General features: G+C 50.7%; 1 protein-coding gene across 1 annotated transcript in view; it reads right to left on the bottom strand.

Moving 5' to 3' along the window:
- Positions 1–4,355: 4,355 nt before the first annotated feature.
- Positions 4,356–20,593, bottom strand: part of RRP12 (ribosomal RNA processing 12 homolog) — a 29,751-nt gene continuing 13,513 nt past the window's right edge. The window contains exons 16-34 of the mRNA XM_090277904.1: positions 20,155–20,219; positions 19,901–20,063; positions 19,332–19,486; positions 19,017–19,084; positions 18,397–18,490; positions 16,999–17,157; positions 16,777–16,857; positions 16,442–16,547; positions 16,140–16,247; positions 15,562–15,719; positions 14,047–14,138; positions 13,692–13,853; positions 13,398–13,570; positions 13,086–13,217; positions 8,360–8,409; positions 6,287–6,359; positions 5,485–5,552; positions 5,106–5,188; positions 4,356–4,762 (exon numbers count right to left, since the gene is read on the bottom strand). Coding sequence (XP_090134030.1) covers positions 4,660–4,762; positions 5,106–5,188; positions 5,485–5,552; positions 6,287–6,359; positions 8,360–8,409; positions 13,086–13,217; positions 13,398–13,570; positions 13,692–13,853; positions 14,047–14,138; positions 15,562–15,719; positions 16,140–16,247; positions 16,442–16,547; positions 16,777–16,857; positions 16,999–17,157; positions 18,397–18,490; positions 19,017–19,084; positions 19,332–19,486; positions 19,901–20,063; positions 20,155–20,219 — 2,093 coding nt within the window. The 3' untranslated portion in view covers positions 4,356–4,659. The remainder of the gene's footprint in view (positions 4,763–5,105; positions 5,189–5,484; positions 5,553–6,286; positions 6,360–8,359; positions 8,410–13,085; positions 13,218–13,397; positions 13,571–13,691; positions 13,854–14,046; positions 14,139–15,561; positions 15,720–16,139; positions 16,248–16,441; positions 16,548–16,776; positions 16,858–16,998; positions 17,158–18,396; positions 18,491–19,016; positions 19,085–19,331; positions 19,487–19,900; positions 20,064–20,154; positions 20,220–20,593) is intronic.

Genomic DNA, 20,593 nt, shown 5'->3' with positions numbered 1-20,593 from the left:
GTTAGAATAAACACTGGATGTCAGCTTTGATCGTTATTTGTTTTGGAGGTGGGCCCCACCCATTTGCCAGGAGTTGGACAGCCCCTGGAATGACTAAGGCATAGAGTTTTAGATAAGTATTATCTCACAACGACCCAATCAGTTTCCACAGCCGTGTAAAATCGTTTGGGGACTACTGCACCTCATCATGTTTATGAGCATATTTACAACTGAGGGCTGGTCCCAGGCTATCGGCCTGGTATGTACTTCAGGCTCAGTGGCCTCAAGTCCAAAACGTATGGCACAGCAACTGTTCTGGTTCAAAGCAAGACTTCTCAAGTGCTTACAAAACCTGCAGAGGAGCCATAGGGACTGTACAGGCTATTGCTGGCACCACTCACAAATCCATCTCCCTGTCATCAGTGCCTCAGATCCTCCCTGAAATTCTGATCTAAAATCCTATCAGCTTTCCAACTGGTACCTATGGGTCTCCAGGGCAACATCCCTGGAATCTGGAAATCAAGCTGCCCTGTAGAAGTTAAGCCCCTCAAGTCCACACATGATGAATAGAATATCTGTACAAGGTCCCAGGGAACAGGATATCTTCCTGGTGAAAGCCAGAAGAAGAGGGCTCGGAAGTGCACTCCAGGCATGCCTGCCTGTGAAGAAGCAAGAGCCAGATGAAGCCTCAGAAAAGCTTCGGGACAGCAGCAGGTAAGTGGCAGCTCCAAAGAGCCTAGAAGACACCAGAGGGGTGGGATCTGGCCAGTTCGGCAGCACTAACCAGAATAAAGGGGGACCCAGAGGACCTAGAGCTATTCTACCTCAATGACATTTTAGATATACCACTTGTGTATTTCCCTTTGCCTTGTTTCATGTTCACTAAAGCCTTGAATTTGGACTTTCTATGTGGGGGAGAATATATACACAGCTGTCGCCATGACACCAAGTCTTGGGCCCCTTGGTGGTTATATTTCTCATTACAAATTAATAAATTGCCATTTTGACTAAGCCTCCCGGGAGTTGTTTTCCTCTCCAAATGTGACCAACTCAGATTTTAGACTTCCAAAGCTGGTATCCAGATGGAGCCCAGAATGAATATGTAGCCTAAGTACATGTTGGCAGGGGACACACCCTCCACCCACATTCTTTTTTTATTTTAAAAAGATTTTATTTATTTATTTTTAGAGAGAGGGAAAAGGAGAGAGAAAGAGAGGGAGAGAAACATCTTGTATGTTTGCCTCTCATGCGCCCCCAACTGGGGACCTGGCCCACAACCCAGACATGTGTCCCTGACTGGGAATCAAACCAGTAACCCTTTGGTTCGCAGGCCGGCGCTCAATCCACTGAGCCACACCAGCCAGGGCCACCCACATTCTTAAACCTACTGATAATTGACCACAGCCTTAAAATCCTGTACTAGGCCCTTTCCTGACCAATCATGAGATTCGGAATGGGAGAAAACCTTCTGCCACCACAGCTATGGCCCTGGATGACTCAGCTAGCCTCTGACAGGTTGGTAAATGTTTCTAATGGCACTAACAGCTACACTAAGTATGATTACAGGAAATTGCAACCAGCTTATACTGCCCCAAATCAGGGTTGTTTTCTGGAGTACAGTTCTCTATCTACCCATAATAATGTATACCAATAATAGAACAAAGAGTAGTCATCATGTCATTTTCTAAATATTGCTTTGCACATGTTCCAGCATCTAGTGATGGCATTAAATTCCTGTGTAACATACTTATGGACTCAAAGATTTCTTTGTAAATAACTAAGCCAGGTCCACAGGGCCGCTGTTTAAGCCGGGCCTTTGAAAACAATGTTTATGAAGTATGTACACTGGTAGGGTAAAAGCTTTGTGAGAGTCAAATGCAAATTTAGAATATAAACTTGTATTTTAAAACTCTATGTTTTGTATTTAAAAAGAGAAAAACGCCCTGTTTATAGAAAAAGAAAATAGAGATGAAATATACTAGGGTTAACAGAAGAATCTGGTAGGTTTCCAACCCCTTTTATTTAAGTTTTGTCCAAATGTTCTGTGAATCTTTATTACTTTTATAGTGAAATACAAAATACATTCTAATTTTCTAAGTTATCCTTTGAAGAAGCATATGTAACCAAGAGGAATGAAAACAGAGACTACTTCAATGTCTTGAGTAATTTTCTTACTTGATGCAAGCAATACAGAGAAACCATGACTGAGCATGTGGACCAAGGATGTGGACTGAGGCAGGCTCGCAAATAAGACAGTAGACCTAACATGACAGCCTCTGCAAGGGAAGGAAGGAACTGTAAGGACAGTTACCACCAGGCCTGCTGCCCGGTGCCTGGGGTAGGGTTGGCTTAACCTGACCCACCAGTGTCCAGGCATGCCGTGAGCAAATTGCCTTTGCAAATCCCCAGTGTTGACCAAATCCTCCACAAACACAAGGGTTGCTGTTTTGGTACCGTCAGGTGCGGTACTGTCTTTCATTTCTGAGAATGAGTGGAGATGGTTGCCAGAAAAGAAAGCCTGGAGAAGTCTCTGAGTCCGGCATTGCCAAAAGCACAAGGAAATTAGAGGTAAGTCTGGATTGTAGTTGCCCTGAAATGGAAGGAGCCTTGCGCGAACGCTCCCGATTCCCTTCACCCCCACTGCTCAAACAAAAGCAGCACTGACTTCCACAAGTGTTACAAACACCTGAAGTTCATGGGACAGGTTAATTCCTGCCTCTGCAACAAGATAACTTGCATTTGAAGTCTACTTCCAAAATTGAGTTCAGCACATCACTAACACCAACCTTTCTCAGTCACCTGCCCCTCCCACCTTTGAAGAAAACAAAGCTTCTTAGAAAATATGCTATAAGCAAGTTGGCTTTTTCTTTTTTTAAGACACCAATACTGGGCAACCAAAGGACCCATGGACATGAACAATGGTATGAGGATTGACTACGGAAGTGTGGGTGGAGGGCAGGGTGGAAGAGAATGAAGGGGGTAAAAATGGGACATCTGAAATAGCATAAAAAAACAAACAAACAAACAAACAAACAAACAAACAAATACTGGCCCTGACTGGTGTGGCTCAGTGGGTTGGGTGTTGTCCTGCAAACCAAAGGGTCCCAAGTTTGGTTCCTGGCCATGGCACATGCCTGGGTTGTGGGCCAGGTCCCCAGTTGGGGGCATGTGAGAGGCAACCAGTTGATGTCTCTCTCACATATCGATGTTTCTCTCCCTCCCTTTCGCCTTCCTTTCCCTTCTCTAAAAATAAATAGAATCTTTTAAAAATTGTAAAGGGCTGGATAGGCTTAATTTGACCCACCTTGTGTCCAGAAGTGTGACATGGGGGCACAGGTAGACCACCTTTGCAAATCTCTAGTACCACCTCTTTTCACCTTTCTTGTTTGCTGTCCCATTTCCAGACTGTGGACAAGGAATGTAAACAGTGTCACCTCTGGGCAAAGTGTGGTTCCTTTAAGCTTCCTAGCTCAAAATCAGCAGGAGAAAAAGTCCTAATTTGGGGCCAGGGGATTAAGACAAGACCTGAGTGACCTCCGAGGATGAGTGGAACAGTGCCCAGGGCCTCCTGGGAGCATTATCAGACCCAGAATGGAAACCATTAAGCAGTGTTTATGTGGTCTCATCTCAAATGGGGAGATCCTGAGAAAGGAAAGCTATCAATCAAATGCCAGGGGACAAAGCATAATTCCTCCTATTCTGGGACAGGGATTAGCCCTGGGTTCTTTGCTTCCTGATGTCTGCTGGGAAAGCATACACAAGGGGAACCCTGCGCTGATGGACAAGCGACCTGAGGAGCAAGGGCGGTCTGCACCACTCCCTTCTCTGCTCCAGACCAGCAAAGCTTGGGCAGAAGGAACCACATGGCTCTTTGTACCACAACCTGATCCACTTGTCTGAAAAGAGAATGTGAAGATCAGACAGGTGGGTGATCGGGCTGCGCTTGGCAGATGGGTGGACTCATAAACACAGGTGAGTCAGTGAACAAAGTGGCTGGGAGAAACGTGAGCCCATGGGCAGCCCAAGCTGTCTGTCGCTCCCTTCCTAGTCTGAGTCCTTGGTGCTCAACCACAGCTCCACAGACCAGTCCTGGAGCATTTGCTGCCTTTCCCAGTCCCCTAAATGTCACTTCTGACTGCAACTGTGAAGTGAAGTAGGGGAGACCTCCTGGTACAGTTAGATGTCCCGAGCAAGATCCAGAGCCTGATCCAGGGCTGTCATGCTGTGCCCCAGACTGAATGCCAGGATTGAGAAGAAGGGGTCATGACTATGATGCCAATGACCAGACACTGTTTTTGTCCCTGAAGGGGGTAGGTAATGAAACATGGGACAACGTATGGTGTGCATGTTTATTCTATGTCTGGTCGCAGCAAATCACACACAGACAGCAGCCAGGCTGAGAATGCCACGTGGCTTCAAGCAGCTGGAGAAAAAGGAGGACCATCTCCTCTGTTGCACAAGGGCATGCTTGGCAGAATGCACAGACACCTCACTGGCCACCTCAGGGGCACCGAGGCCATATCGCCATCTCCAGGTCCCAAGGACATCTCTGGAAGACGATTCTCATTTGGAACTTCCAAAATCCTGGGTGTCTCTCGAAATCAAGCCCTGGTTCCAACAAGTCAATCAAGTCCAGGCTCTGCCACAGACTGGACCGCAGAGCAGCCCTGGCCCTGGGGTTCAGGGCCTACGATCCTTTCTGCGGAGTTTGTGTCCCACCTGGGATCCCCGCTGGGCAGCTTTCACTAGGCCTTTGAACTGTCCCTGTAGCTTCATCTTCTTCCTGCAGGGACAAGGAACAGAAGGGTCACATTCACTGAGAACAGGCAGCCCTCTTCCCCATAATGTCAAAAGATGGCTCCACCCACACCGGCAGGAATAGGAGAGCGGGAGTGCTGCCCGGCAGTGGGCCGTATGTGATCTGGGCAGACCATGTGTTACCTACCAAGTTTAAAAGGGCAGTTCAAGTTAACTATCCATGTAGGTACCAACTACACGAAATTTCGTGTTAAAAAGTAAAAAGAATAAACTGGAAGAGATGAGCAATTGCGCGGCGGGGTTAATGGGAACAAGGCCCCCCAGAGCACAGGTCCCCACCCACAGCCCCACCCTGAACAGCCCCACACCTGCGGTTCAGCTTGGTTCTGTTGAGGGGGATGTAGGCATAGGGGTCGAGCCGGCCTTTCTTCTTCACGTCACCCTTTGCTTTCTGCTCAGAGAAACAGAGTCAGCTAGGAGTTTGCGGTTCCCCTTCTAGCCCCTTCCCTGACTTGACAGACCCCACATCCTTCCTTCCCTTCATTCTCTGCCTTAGGTGGCACCAAAGACTTTCTGTGGCTCTGGGAGGCCTGGACAAAGGCCTGGACTTTAGACGCTAACAAGTCCTCCTTGTGCCCCTCAGTCTGGCTTCACAAAGGTGCCTCTGCGGCACAGGGATGGGAGCAGGTTCCCGTCCTTTCCCAGATGCTCTGCCAGGAGACCCCTTGCCTCCACGACAGCTCTTACCTTGGCCTTGTATTCAGCCCCAGGTGCAGCCTTCTTGCCCACAGGGCGATGGATGCCAGAGCCCCCAGCTAGAGGGAGAACACAGAGGCCAAAAGTCAGACAAAGCCCGTGCAGCCTTCTCCTGGAAGAAGGCAATGGGCACCTTCTCTTCAGAGAGCTGCTGGGGAGATGGGTCATGGCCAGGAATCTGGCTCTGTCCTCTAACAACCAAGGACAAAGATCTTTCTCAGAAGGACTGCCCACTGACTTGAAAGACCACTGGGTTTCTCAGACTGACTCGAATCCAGAGGCCTCCCTGTGACCTCTGGGAACACCTATTCTCCACTAACATAAACTTCCCTCCACTCTTCAGTGCTAAATCGGCCTCATCTGGTCTACAGGCTTTGCAGTCAGAGAGACCTGGGTTCAACTCCCAGCTCCACGTCAGGCAAGTCTCTTAACTTTCTGGAGCCTCTTAAGCTCTTCTGTGAAATGAGGCACTACATATAGGCTTTCTCTCCTTCAGGCTTCGCACCAACATGATGAGACAGAAGGGCAGCTCCTATTGCACCACACAGACGTGAAAACTGCAGCTTAAAGAGATCAGACACTTTCAAGATCAGTGTCATTCCCCAGCCTGTACTTCACCACAGCTGTGGATGGAACCCTACAATGCTGACTTGGGAGGACATATCAGCCAATTTTTGCAGATACCAACTGAGTGCAGCCAGGCCATGCAACCCCATGGCTCTACCTGCAACAAACCCTTCCTAATACAGGTGACAGAGAACAGAGTTCCCAGAAAGAAGAGTGGAAGCCTCACCTTGGTACTGAGGGGGCATCTCCAGCTCCTCCTCATCATCCTCTTTCTGATGCTTGAGCTTCTGGTGTTTTTTCTATAAAGGGGTAAGCAAAGTTTGTGAACAAGGGGGTGTGAGCATCCTCACTAAAGGTAACAGTAAAAGCAGTCATAACCTGCATTAGCAGGAAAGGCCCCCTGCCAAGCACCTGATCTCCTATATACAGACAAGAACCCGGAGGCTCAGAGAGGGCAGGTAACTGTCTAAGATTATACAGCTGGGCAGCACAGAAGCCAGCTTCCAGCTCAGGTTCTCATGGCTGAGCTCGTCTCCGCTGCTCCACTGCTCTGCCTCTCACACTGAAGCCCTCCCACAGCGCGACAAGTGCCCATCTGGGTACCTTGACCTCAGCTTAGCCTGTCTTCCTAGCAGGGTCAATGAGGTCCCCAGTCTCTTTGAAGAGAACAGCTTCACCAGTTCTTTGCTTTACATGAATTCCACTCTGACCTCCCTGGGAGTCAAATACTCACTGATCCCCTACTAAGTGCAAGGATGGAGACCCAGGGCACAGGACCAACTTCCTGTGGTCCAAGGGCTCTCAGGCAGGTGGGAGACCCCTGCTCATGCCAGTCATCCCAGTCCCTCAACAATGCTACTGTCCCGGGAGCTGTGAGCACAGGGCAATGAGATAAGTCACCTCGCCCAATTATATCCAACAGGAAGTGACTCAGCACTTGCTACACGCCAGCACTGTGTTAGGTACTCCAAGCCAGAGAGGTGGGTCTGGCAGCAAGCAGCCTGCCCACTGGGAGATCTGAGCCTAGAACAGGACAAGCAGGCCAGGCAGAGGAATGCTGTGCAGGAGACCTCAGATCAAAGGGTCGGCTGCCATGCTGTGGTCTGTGCCACAATGCCCAGAAGCCCCTTCAAACTACAGGTTCCTGGGGCTCAAGCTCCCCAGGGGATCCTCAGGCCCCTATTCTGAGGAGCATTCACTGGCTTAAAGGACAGGTGGAGTGGAAGGTGTGGTAGGTAAAGGGAACAGGCTGGAGTACACACAGGGTGTGTCTGGGGGACGGGGGCACCAGTTCCACTGGCTGAGGCCCAACAGAGTGGACTCCTAGAGGAGAAACAGAAACTGGCTGGAAACGGAGCTCTGGCGGAATCACAGAGGGTGACAACTCAGCTTGTTCTTGGTTCAGCTGGCACCTGGCAACAGCTGTGCCCACTGGCAGCTGCAGTTGTCAGTTATACCCCAGGCATCTTAACATTGCCATAACTGCAGGCAGAGGAGTGGGCTTCAGCAACTGCCATGCACAAAAGCGTCTGGAGATCTTGATGGCAGGCGATAATCTGCCATGAGCCAACCCTGGAGTGTGGTCACCCCAGGTCCTTCCCGATGCCTAGGGATAAGGAGCCCAGTCCTGCTGTGCTGGACTGCTCGCCAAGAAGGCGAGTCGGCTGTGGAAGGACTGCAAAGCCACGTGTTAAGATGTCCTGAAGCAACCAGGGAGGCTTTGGCCAGAAAAAGATTTCCAGGAAACATGCAGTAATAAGAAGAACTTATTATCACACACTTTCCATATAAGCCAGGATTTGTTCAGACCTGAAGACACAGACTTTTAACCACCCCTATGACCTTGGGCAGAATACTTATCTTTTGTGAGCCCCTCTGGAAATGGGGATAAGTCTCCCCCATCTCCTGTGAGGTAATTCGTGGGGCCCGCAGCACCCCACAATGGTGGATGCCTCCACCACATGCAGGAGCTAGCCCTGTGGAGCATGCAGGCCAGCTTGCTGCCCTCGCAGCCTGCACAGCACTTGTCCTCAAGGAGAGATGAGGGCTTTAGCTTTTTCTTCCTTCAGCTGGACAACCCAGCCAACCCTGAAGGAAGCGCCAGAGCTTCTGAGCCCCACAGAGAGGTTAGCCACGACACTGCCCCAGCACACGCCCCCACACCCCATGGACGGCCTGTGTGCACATCCCTGCAGCTCTGCTGAGTACACAGCGAGCAGTACAGGTGACACAGCGAGAAGCTGTCAGGCCAAGGCTTAGGTCTGAGGGCCCCGGCCCTGCATTAGCAGGAATTACTCACGTTCCTGACGCCCAAGTCTTCGATCAGGTCAGCCATCTCCTCATCCTCCCCTGGAGCCAAAAGGAAGAGCACTCAGAGGTCTCATTTCCCCAGAGCTCCCCCCAATATTTCATCTTGCCTCCTCCTGGCTCATCAAGCTGAGGAAGCTGCCAACTCCAGACCCAGAAACCTGTGTCCTTCTGTGGGAGACGAGACCCCCTGAACACTGATTCTTTCTCCTTCCCATACTAGGTCCCAGGGGCAATAGCCCTTTAAGGAAGTGCTGATCCCACTGCTGGCGTAAATACCGCTTCCTCTGCAACTCTAAGAAAACTCCAGGTTTCCAGGCAGCCAGGCACTTCCGCAGCCCCACATACTCCACTTAGCTGGGAGCACTGTTTTATTCTCCTACCTGGGAACCTTTTTTTTGCCCTGCGCATGCTGGGCATTCTGTGGGGATATACAGAAGTATGAACCAACAAATTCGTTCTACATCAAGAAATTGTACTGCATTAAAATTTTAAAGCTTCTGTGTGTCAAAGGACACATCAACAGACTAAGAAGCAACTATGGAATGGGAGAAAATAGTTGTAAATCATACATCTGATAAACGGTTAATAGCTGAATATATAAAGAAACTTTATGACTCAACAACAAAAAATAAGCAGTTTAAAAATGGGCAAAAGGACTTGAGTGGACATTTCTTCAAAAAGATATGCAAGTGCATAACAAACATAAAAAAGATGCTGAACATCACTAATCATTAAGGAAATACAAATCAAAACCACCATAAGAGACCATCTTACAACAATTAGCATGGCTACTACCAAAAAAACCCCAGAAAATAACAAGTGTTGATGAGGATGTGAAGAAACTGAAACCCTTGTGTCCTGCTGGTGGGAATGTAAAATGGTGCAGCTGCAGGGGAAAACAGTGTGATAGTTCCTCAAAAATTAAACACAGAATTACAATATGATCCAGCAATTTCACTTCTGGGTATATACTCAGACTGAAAGCAGGATCTTGAACAGGTATTTGTACATTCACATTCACAGCAGCATTATTCACGATAATCAAAAACAATAGTCAAAAAGTGGAACTTCCAGTCAAGACGGAGGCATAGATAGACACACTTTGCCTCCCCACTCAACCATAGAAAGAATTACAACCAAACCTCAAAAACAAATAACCAGAACTGTCAGAAAATTGAGCTATATGGAAATCCAACAACTGAGGATTTAAAGAAGTCACACTCATCCAAATGGGTAGGAGGAGTGGAGTCATGGAGACAGGATGGTTTTGCAGTGTGGGTCTGTGGCTCTGGACAAGCGGTAGCACTGGCAGCAGGGGAATGGACGGTCCCACATTCATGTGTGGTAGATAAAAACCAGGAGGGATACCCTGGGAGCGAGCGGTCTGTGCCCCAGAACAGACCACACAGCCCATGGTTCCAGCACCAGGAAGATAAACCCCAATTCCTCTGCCTATAAAACCAGTGGAGGTTGGGGTGGCAGAAGAAACTGCTGGATTTTCCCAGCTTAAAGTGCCCACACAGGCTGGCAGAAGAAACTGCTGGATTTTCACCAAAGAGCCCGCATGGTCTTAGAACATAAGCAAACACCAGGGTAGCAACTGGAGGGACGCCAGTTATGTACAGGAAGTGAAGTGACTAGAAATGGGGTGAGTGCTGGGCAAAATGCCAGAAGCCAGACAACGGCATTGTCCCCTCTCCGAACTACCTACCACAGAGCCACAAAGCGGTGAAGCGGGTGGCCCCACCCTGGCAATTACCTAAGGCTCTGCCCCACACAATTAACAGGTGTCTTTGCTACACAGGCCACACTACTAAGACAGGGAGTAAAAGCAGCTCTACCTAATACACAGAAACAAACACAGGGAGGCTGTCAAATAGAGGAGACAAAGAAATATGGTCCAAATGAAAGAACAGAACAAAACCCCAGGAAAAGAACTAAACGAAACAGAGACAGCCAACCTATAAGATGCAGAGTTCAAAACACTGGTGATTAGGAAGCTCAGAGAACTCAATGAGTATGTCAAAAGCATAAGGGAAAAAATAAAGGCTACATAAAGTGAAATAAGGGAAAATCCGTAGGGAGCCAACAGTGAAGGGAAGGAAGCTGGGGTTCAAATCAATGATCTGGAACAACAAGAAGAAATAAACATTCAACCAGAACACAAAGAAGAAACAAGAATGCAAAAAAACGAAGAAAGGCTTAGGAACATCTGGGACAACTTTAAACGTACAAACATCCAGATCATAGGGGTGCCAGAAGGAGAAGAGGAAAAACAAGAAATTGAAAATTTAGTTGAGAAAATAATGAAGGAAAACTTCCCTAATTTGGTGAGCAAAACAGACATACAAGTCCAGGAAGCACAGAGAGTTGCAAACAAGTTGGACCCAAGACACATTATAACTAAAATGCCAAAGGTTAAAGATAAAGAGAGAATCTTAAAAGCAGCAAGAGAAAAGCAGAGTTCCCATAGGACTGTCAGCTGATTTCTCAAAAGAAACTCTGCAGGCAAGAAGGGAGTAGCAAGAAGTATTTAAAGTGATGAAAACCAAGGACCTATGACTAAGATCACTCTATCCAACAAAGCTACCATTTAGAATGAAAGGGCAGATACAGTGCCTCTAAGACAAGGTAAAGCTAAAGGAGTTCATCATCACCAAGCCATTATTACATGAAATATTAAAGGAACTTATTTAAGAATAAGAAGATCAACACTATGAACATTAAAATGACAATACACTCACAACTATCGATTACTGAATGTAAAAAAACAAAAATAAACTAAGCAAACAAGCAGAACAGGAACAGAATCATAGGTATGGGGATCATTTGGAGGGTTATCAGCTGGGAAAGAGAAGAGTGAGAATGAGGAAAAAGGTGCAGGAATTAAGAAACATAATTGGTAGGAACAAAATAGACAGGGGGATGTTAAGAACAGTATAGGAAAGGGAGAGGCCAAAGAACTTACATGCACGACCCATCAACATGAACTAAGTGGGAGGACTGCTGGAGGGAAGGGGGTACCAGGCAAAGGGGGGCAAAAGGGGAATAACTGGGACAACTGTAACAGCATCAATAAAATATACTTTAAAAAATACACACACACACAAAACAAAAACCACCCCAAACAAACAAAAAAATTAAAAAGTGGAAGCAACCCAAGTGTCCAACAGATGTGTGGATAAACAAAATGGGGAGTATACATACAACAAAATAAGGCCAGCCTTAAACAGGAAGGAAATTCTGACACATGCTACCTCATGGATGAACCTGAAGGACATTATGCTCAGTGAAATAAGCCAGCTGCAAAAGGACAAATACTGACATATGTATGACATACAGAGATTCAATTCATATTTAAATTCAGGAACCGTAAGTAGAATGGTAGTTGTCAGTGGTTGGTGGGAGAGGAAATAGGAAGTTGTTTAATGCATACAGTTTCATGTTTGCAAAATGAAGAGTTCTGGAAATTAGTTGTACATCAATGTGAATATACTAAACAGTGGTGATCGTATACTTAGAAATGGTTCAGATGGTAAATTTTATGTTATATGTATCTTACCATGATTTTTAAAAAGCTACCAGTATATTTTTTAAAAACAAAATGAAACTGACCAGGTAGAGGGAAAACAAACTCAAATAAAGTCAATCTACAATCAAATGATGTCAGAAGAGAGCATGTGACTAAGTGCTGAAGACTGGGCAGTCCTTGGACTTGCTAAGAATTCTGAGGCAGCAAGGCCTGAAGGCTGAAGGGCCAAGAAAAGGTCGTAAAGAAGGACTTGAGCTGGACCTTAAAGAGCGGGGAGGGTTTAGGAAGGAGGGAAAGAGGAGGGGCATTTTTAGCATTGGGATACATGTACAAGAAGGGAGAAAGAGACAGGAATTATCAAGGGAGAGAGGGGAGCTGTGAGGAGACCATACCAGGCAACAATGTGGCCACATTTGTCCCTGCACACACAGTGCTGTTCAGGTTATGCGTTTCATCTCCACCATAGCCCTCTGAGGCAGGTACTGGTATTAGACCCCTTTTGGTCCACAGCCACACAGCCTGCAGGCAGAGGCAGGGGCAGGGGCAGGGGCAGTGGGAGAGCACTGTTTAGGAGGCTGCAGTGAGTCAAGGGCCCAGGGATGATGGCAGTGGGAACCCAAAAAAAGAGAAGAAGCAGATCTATTTTAGAAGACCTAGGCTTCTGTGATCTAATGGACGATATGCGCAGAGGGAGCAGGAAAGACAAAGCAGTACCCGGAGAACTTGCATGGCTCCTGGACAACAGAAGACAATGGAATCAGAGACATGGGAGTGTCTGAGTCTGGCTCTTTCTACCTCTCAGTGAGATTCTGGGCCTCAGTCAAGTTCACGCTTTGTGGGGAAAAAACAGAAGGAGAAGAAAGGGAAGAAAAGAAACAGAACAGAATACAGACCAACAGAGTGTATCACACACGGTAAAGGGAAGTACTGCGTTTGGAAAGTTTTGTTAGAATTATAGAATTGTATAAATGGCTGCATTACAACATAAAAAGATTCCTTAATGTGGTCAAAATGGTTTGAGAGACTCGACAAGTTTGAGAAAGTTCTCTTAGATACAAGCTGTTAGTACCTCTGCTCCCACAGTAAGTGATCTGAATGAACAGTGAATGAACAGGTGAGTGAGTGAGTGAATGAGTGACCGAGCGAGTGCAGCTGCATTCCCAGAGAGGGCAGGCGGCCCCACCTTTAGTGCCTTCCTCTTCCTCCATCTTGGTGGTGGTGGCATCCTCTTCCTCCTCCCGGATGATCAGCCGGCCATCGGTGCTCACTTTGAAACCATGGTCCTTCTTGCGCCGGCCAGTCCCAGGCTGTGTGGCTAGCATGACAGAGCCGGGCAGTGAGGAGGTGGAAGGCCAGTCCTAACCCACTCAGACCTTCATCATAACCAACAAGACCATGTCTGTGCCCTGGACAGGTGCTCACTGGCTTCCATGGAAGTCACCGTCACCCACCCATCCTGTTTTCTGACCTCACGGGCCAGCTGCTTCTTGCTTACCTAGGACTCGCTGGGCCACCCTGGGGTCCAGGAAGTTGAGGGGCTCGTCCCCGCCACCCTCCTTCAGCCACGCCCGGCTCCTCTGCCGGGTCAGCCTCCGCTGTTCCTTGCCCCAACCCCTTTCCTCCTCCTCATCATCCTCGTCCTCGGAGTCGGCCAAAATCTCCTCGATGCTAAAGACAGAGAAGCCCCAAGTCAGGGTATTCCCAGGATGGGCAGAAGCAGCTGGGCACTGTCTGGGCAGGCTTCAGGCTGAGGGAGACCAGACCACCAAGACCCCATCTTGGGTCTCACCTGTCACCTTTGCCCTGGGTGGGCTCCTCCTCCTCCTCTTCCTCCTCTTCCTCAGCAGCCCGGCTCAGAGCACGGTGCCTCTTGGCCCGGGCCTCGGCTTTCCTGATGTTGGCCAGCACTTTGTGGTACTCTTCAGGCAGTAGCCCCTTCACCAGCTCAAACCTGTGGGGGCATCAAAAGGCAGGTGAGGTGCACTGGCCAGAGCATGCCACCCAGAAATAGCAGGTGTGCAGCCAGAGCCCTTCCAGCTACAGGGGAGAAACTGGTCCCCTGGCTCAGCTCCTTCTCTGCAAGGTTTTGGTGGGATGAAAACCCCTCAACTCCTCCCCTGCTTCCCCCCATTCAGCTCACAGACCCAAACTTGCGGGTGAACTTGATGAACAGGTTCCGAAGCTTCATGCGGAAGTGCCGCCGCATGTCATCTGAGAGCTTCCCGATGGCTTCCATCTGCAGGACAGGGTGCCAGGGTCTCAGGGGGGTGGGTGCCTCCCACCCTGCCTGCCCCTGCACTGCTGTCCAGAACAGGGACATGACGGGACCAAGTCTGCTAAGGGGTGAGGGCAAGTGTGGCCCTGCTCCTGGCTCGGCCCTTGGTCCAAACAGGCTCCACAGTCTGGGCAGCCCCCCCCCCTTTCCCCTAAACCCTCCTAGGTGATAACCTCTGACCACAATGCCAAGGTTACAGCTTTAGAATCCTTTGAACACTGTTCAGCACCTAACATGCATTATCTCATTGCATCCTTAGAACCGCCCAGTGAGGCAGATATTATCATTATCCCCAATTTACTGAAGAGAAAACTGGGGCAACAGAGAGTTAAATGGCTGCTAAGTGGCCACAGAGAAAGGAGTCAGCCCAGATCTATCTAATTTCACGGTCCGTACTTTGCCCCCAACACCACCAGGTTTCTCTTGGTTCCATATGTCCCTTCTGTCGCCCTGAGTTAACCTCTGACTGGACTGCTCTCAAGTCTTCACGCAACCTGGTCTGGGAAATGTGTGAACGGCAAACATTATCTACAGTGTTTCTAGGTGCGGCGGGGGGGTAGGACCCCATCGATCCTTTGAGGGGCTTTTATTAATTCTTGTAACTCCAGAACAGACCCTCGCTCTGGCTGTTCTCCCATCTTTGGTCTCCGGTTAGGCTGCAGGCTTTTGCAGGTGGGGGCAGGCTACGCTGACTCGCCTTAACCCAAGACCAGGTACAAAGATGACAACCGAGAGCCCCCTAGAGGTCTGAGGCAACGTGACCCAGCAGGAAGAGGGAAACAGGCATCGGCCCCTGCAACTGCAGCAAGAGGGCCTGAAAGAGCCAGCTTGCTACATTCCGCATGCCCGGCAGGGGGTGGGGAGGGAAGGGGACCCGACACCAGAGGGCTCCCAGGCCCCTCTGCCGCCAGCAGGGGTGTCCAGAGGAGCCTCCTCAAACCCAGAAGGTCAGAATGCAAGAGGCAATAGAAATGAAAGCCCTGCTGGGGAAAAGCTCAGAGTCTCAGTCCTGAGCTTGGGTTCTGTGTCCAGAGCTGCTCCCACTGGCACTGTGACCTGAGGCAATCTCTGGCCCGTTTCCCCATCTACAAAATGGGGGATCGCCCTGTCCACTGGCCTTTGCCCTGTAGAGCCCTTGCTTCTGTGGAGGGGCTGAGAAGGGGGTGATAAGAGGCAGCCTGGGCACTGTGTCCCTTCCCCCACCAGCATGGCATTCCCCTACTGGTCCCTTTCAGGGGCTCCTGTGTGACCTTTTGTTGCACAAGATAGCATGTAGCTAAAAAATAGAAACTTTTTGAAAGTTGCTGGCCTTGAGGTTTGTTGGTTCCATGACAGCAGCCTGGAGGCCATGTTGCCACCCACAGAATGGAAGGAGGGCACTTACCACCAGCTGCACATGCTTGGCCAGGTGAGCCACATCCATGACAACCACGGCCACCTTGATGAAGCCCAGCGCTGACTTGACCACATCACGGGTACGGGAGGCCAGGAGCAGGCACACATTCTCTAGCAGCTGCTCCATCGTGTTGGTCCCCAACAGACCTGTGGTGGCCAAAGGGCCACTGTCAAAGACACCCAGAACCCCACCCAGACCCAAGGCCCTACCAGGTCACATGGTAAGAGCTAACACTGGGGGACTTCCATGTGCCTGGCACGGTTCTGGTCACTTTCCATGGAGTATTTCCTCTGGCCCCTCAGCCACCCCAGGAGGTGTTGCTTTTCTCCCCAAAGAGGATCCTATAAACTTGCTGGTAAGAGGGAGAACCAGGACTGAAATCGGGCATGAGACCCACCTCCTCTGATGCACTCCGAGCTGGGCAGCAGAGAAGGGAGGTGGTGGGCTTGGTTCCAGCTTTTCCATCCTCCCTTGACCTTTCCCCTATCTGGGAACTACCCTGTCCTGATCTCCTCGGCATTTTCCTATTCTGAGGGCCTCCCAGGCCTTCAAGACACAGCATTTACCTTTAAATTCAAAAAGGAGGTGGGTCAGGGCCAGGATACTACAGCTGACCATGGTGACAGCGCCGAGAAGGCCAGGGTAGATCAGGACAAGGTAGCGCTGCAGGGCCTCTGGGAGGGCAAAGGGCAGGACAGATTGCACCAGGTCAGAGCTCAGCCCACACGCTGCATCTCAGGCCCACCTGGGAGGGGGATGCTGGCCAGAGCGGAGTAGCCTGCCCAGATCCAGAGCCAGCAGTTCTGAGGGGTGCTCCCCAGGCCTGGAGCAGAGCGTCCACCCCAGCCCTGCGTCACCCAGACCTCACCTTCCTGACTTGGGCCAAACCGAAGGAAAGCGTGGCCCATCTCCACCAGCAGGGCGAAGGCATTTTTCCGAGCGCCCACTGACACCTCCTTGGTACACAGGATCACCTGCCCGGACAGTCCCATAAGCACATCCTCCCAAGTTGGCCACCCTGGGTGGGGGCTGGGGGGGTGGCCTGAGGCAGAATGGGCAGGTAAGGGCACCAACTCTCCCGGGCAGTGAATTGAGCCCACCCCCAGGTCCAGTACTGCCCTTCCCTGATTTTGACAGGACTTTAGGAGCCCCACTCCAAGAAATCCCCAAAACACACATACCCCACTCTCTTGCACTCCTCACCTCTGGCACAAGGGCAGTGATGAACTCCTCATGCTCAGCTGTGAGCTTCTTCACGATATGTATAAGGCACTTCAAACGGGGCTGCAGGGCAGCGGGGACAATGGTCAGGACCCCTCAATGCCGCCCTAGCCCCTGAAGCCCACTAAGCATCTCCACAGTGGTCGTTTCCTGCTGTCGCCTGTCCTCCCTCAGGCAGAGTGGGCCTGCCCCTGGGGTCCTCACCCTCTTGGCAGGAGAGGAAGTGGTTTGCAGTGAGTCCAGCAGGGTCTTCTTCAGGTCATCCAGGTGGCTCTGCACGAAGCGGGCCCCGGGGCCCTGAGGGCAGGCACACACCTCCTCCAGCACGCGATAGGCCTTCTTCTGTACCCCATGGGCCTTGCTCTGGGAGGGCACATGGGGCAGAGGGATGGGTGAAGAGGGCTGGCTAGGGCTCCACCACCTATCTGACGACATTCACAGAGCAGTCACCGTGAATGGAGGCTAGCACTGGAGGGGATTCAAAGAAGCTGGCCTTGCTCTCTGGAGCTCATGAGGTCTGACAAGAGGGCCAGCAAGAGGCTAACTCTGGCCCTGGTTGGTGTGGCTCAGTGGGTTGAGCCCCACCCTGTGAACTAGTTAGTTCGATTCCAGTCAGGGCACACGCCTGGGGTGTGGGCCAGGTCATCAGTTGGGGGCGTGCGAGAGGCAACTGATCGATGTACATCTCCACATTGCTGTTTCTCTCCCTCTCTTTCCCTCTCTCTAAAACTAAGTAAATAAAATGGGATTGTTTAAAAAAATATATTTAAAACAATTTTTTTACAGAGGCTAACTCTGTGCCAGGTGGAGATGCTGCAGGGGGAGAAGCCAATCTAGCCTTCCAGTCCCTTCCACTGGCCCACCTCTAAGACCACCACGCAGCAGCACAAACTCTCAGTGCCTGGGATGCACCAAGCCTGTTGTGCCTGCTCTTCTTTCTACTCTCTCCTTCGTTGCCTAACCCCTTACTGTTCCTAAGGCAGTCACTCCCCCACGACACCTCTCCTGAGGTTAGGTGACCCTGCCCTGGACTTCTAGGTCTGTCTGCATGTTCCTTCCCAGAGCACCTCTCACACTGTTGAGTGACTGCTTATTAAACTGTGGCAGTGGTGACAGCTTTCAGGAGGTCCCTGCTGGCCTGAGTTTTGCCTGGTGACTAGCCACAGCATACCAGGCAGAGGACCCAGCATGTGCAAAGGCACAGAAGGGACCCATTATATCTGGAACTCCTGAAACAGTTTAATGAGGCCAGAGCGGTGGTGGGGAGATGAGGGGGAACAAGGAGGATGGGAGTGACTGGAATGAAGATCAGGCTGGGCTGGGCTGGGCCAGTGAGCATCCATGCAAAGGAGTATGGCCTCATTTCTACCAGACGTACCTTGGCAGGTGAGGCCTGAGCACGGTCATGCATTTTAGTCACTTTGGCATCTATGTGACAGACAGGCTAGACAGAGTACAAAGGGCTGCCACACCATGAGAAAGCAGATGAAGACCTGATCTTGGGCAGCAGCAAGGGATGAAGAAAAGACAGGCCCCACCTTTCCAAGGAGCCCACTCCTCCCCCACGTGTGGCTGTGTGGGGCTCCTAGCCCCAGGGCTCACCTCTAGGTAGGGCTGGATGGTGAAGTACAGCTTGCTGATGGCAGCTTCGTCAGCGTGGGGAGCCAAGGCCACAACTAGGTCCAGGACAGACAATCTGCTCAGGGCCAGGAGATCAAGAAGCAGCTTAGCGAGGGCAGGAGAAGGGCACAGACTAACAGTGTTTTTATGTCTACTGGGTGAGCGGCAGGTGGGAGAAGTCAGGAGGAGGGCAAGGAGCCCCCAAGGAGCCCCCACAAAGTCTGTGAACGATGATCATAGCTGGCGCCTAACTGAGTATTCATCAGGTATCAGGTGCTTTCCCCGTGTTAACCCCTTCAATTCTCACAGCCACCCTGCTGCAGGCACTGTGAGCATGTCCACAGCACAGATGAGGACACAGAGGCAAAGAGTGGGTAACTCATCCGAGGCCACACAGCCTGTGGGATCTGACCCAGACAGTGAGTCCGCAAAGTCCTGGCCTTTCCATAGAAGGCTATACTGCTGCTTCAGGAAGGAGGTGGCGCAGGCCTCGCTGTAGAGCTGGGACAGTCACTATCTCAAGCCTTTCCTAAACTATTCCAGAGAGAATCCACACACCCTCTAGCTCCCTGGGCTGTCCCAGCTCAAGTGGGGCATTTTACCTGGTGAAGTCAGAGCTAGCAGGGTCGAGCACCTTCTCACTGGCTTTTTCGAGGAAACCATTCACCAACTGGCAGCCCCAAGGGACGAGAAGGAGGGAGTTGTTGAAGAGAGAAATGCAGAGCAGCAGCAGTCACAGAACTATACCTCCCCCCTCCCAGTTAGCAGCCTGAAGCCCAGGCATGCTGGCACATGGTCTCCTGTTCTCCAGAGGCACATGTGCAAGTGGGCCGTGGTGAGAAGCGTCTGGGCCTTCCCAGCACACCCGACCCAGCCCTCGCCACCTGAGAGCACTCCTTCCCTGATCACCGGCTCACCTGAGGCTCGGTAATGGTGAGGTAAGTTTTGATGGTTTCCAGCACGGCCCGGCGAGGGGCTGGGGTGTCCCCAGCTACAACAGGCTGCCCATACAGGTTGAAGAGAATTGGCAGAAAGTTCTTGGCAAAACGGCTCACTTCGGCACGGTCAGCCTCTGGCAAGAGGACCAAACTTTGCATAAAAGGGGCAAGAGGTGACTCCGCAGGCTGCAGCCCAGGGTCATCCTTTCGGAAGACCCGTGACAGCACCATGGATGTGGGCCTTCTGTGGGACAGGAGAAGCTGAGGCCAGAGCAATGACCTACGCTCCCCCATGGTTCCTGTCCCTGGAGCCAGTGCAACCCTTCAATGCTGACTGGGTAACTCCTCAGCTGTCAGCACGTTGGGAGTAAGGAGAGAAAAGGGGCAGTTTTGGGATCCCTGGGTCCCCAGCAGAAGCCCCAGGTCCTTGCAAAGGATGAACTATGGCCCAGGCAATGAGCCTTAGCAGGCCAGGAGATGGGGGTCAGGGGACTCCTGCCATCACAGTCATCCTCCCTCCAGCCCCCGACCCCAGAGCCCACACGTACCCGCCTCACAGCCCTTGGTGATGAGAGTGCGCAAGGCCTGGCACACTGTGACCCTCAGGTCTGGGCGCTCGCTGATGGCTGTGCCCAGCGTCCGTGCCAGACCTTTAAAGGAGGCAGCCACATCTGTGGGCCTCGTGCAGAACCCAGGCAGGAGGGTCCAGATCTAGGGAGGGAGGGGACAGTAAAGGAGAATGACAGCCAGCAACCCATGTCCCTGCACTGTCCAACCCATGTTCCCGCAGTTGACCCCATACCTGCCACTGCAGCGTATCGTAGATCTTCGACTCCACCATGCTGCCCGCCTGGGCCAGGTCCATTGCTAGAGTGCGACGGAGGATACAACGTGACCTTGGGTGCCCTCCCAGCCACCAGGCCACATTTTCACCAGTACCAAAAGCCCAGTGATGAGGACATCGGTGATTCCCTCCTCCCCATAGATTGACCTGTTCCTTCTAACAACCCGAAGAGCTGTATAAAACGAAAGGCAATGTCTCCCCATGACCATCCTCCCCCAGGCCATGCCACTGTCTCCTCTGACATACATTTCTTTAAACAAACATACACTTTTAAAAATATAAACAAGGTTGTACTATATATATATATATATATATATATATATATTGTTCTGAAATTTGTTTTAATTGGCAATTAAGTTGATAACAATTTATGGAGCAATTTCCATGTCACAGGCTA

Source organism: Furipterus horrens, unplaced genomic scaffold (genome assembly GCF_987537825.1).
Source record: "Furipterus horrens unplaced genomic scaffold, mFurHor1.1.pri manual_scaffold_5, whole genome shotgun sequence".
NCBI classification, from domain to species: domain Eukaryota; kingdom Metazoa; phylum Chordata; class Mammalia; order Chiroptera; family Furipteridae; genus Furipterus; species Furipterus horrens.
Note: the sequence above shows the minus strand (reverse complement) of the source record. Positions and strands in the feature narration are given on the sequence as shown.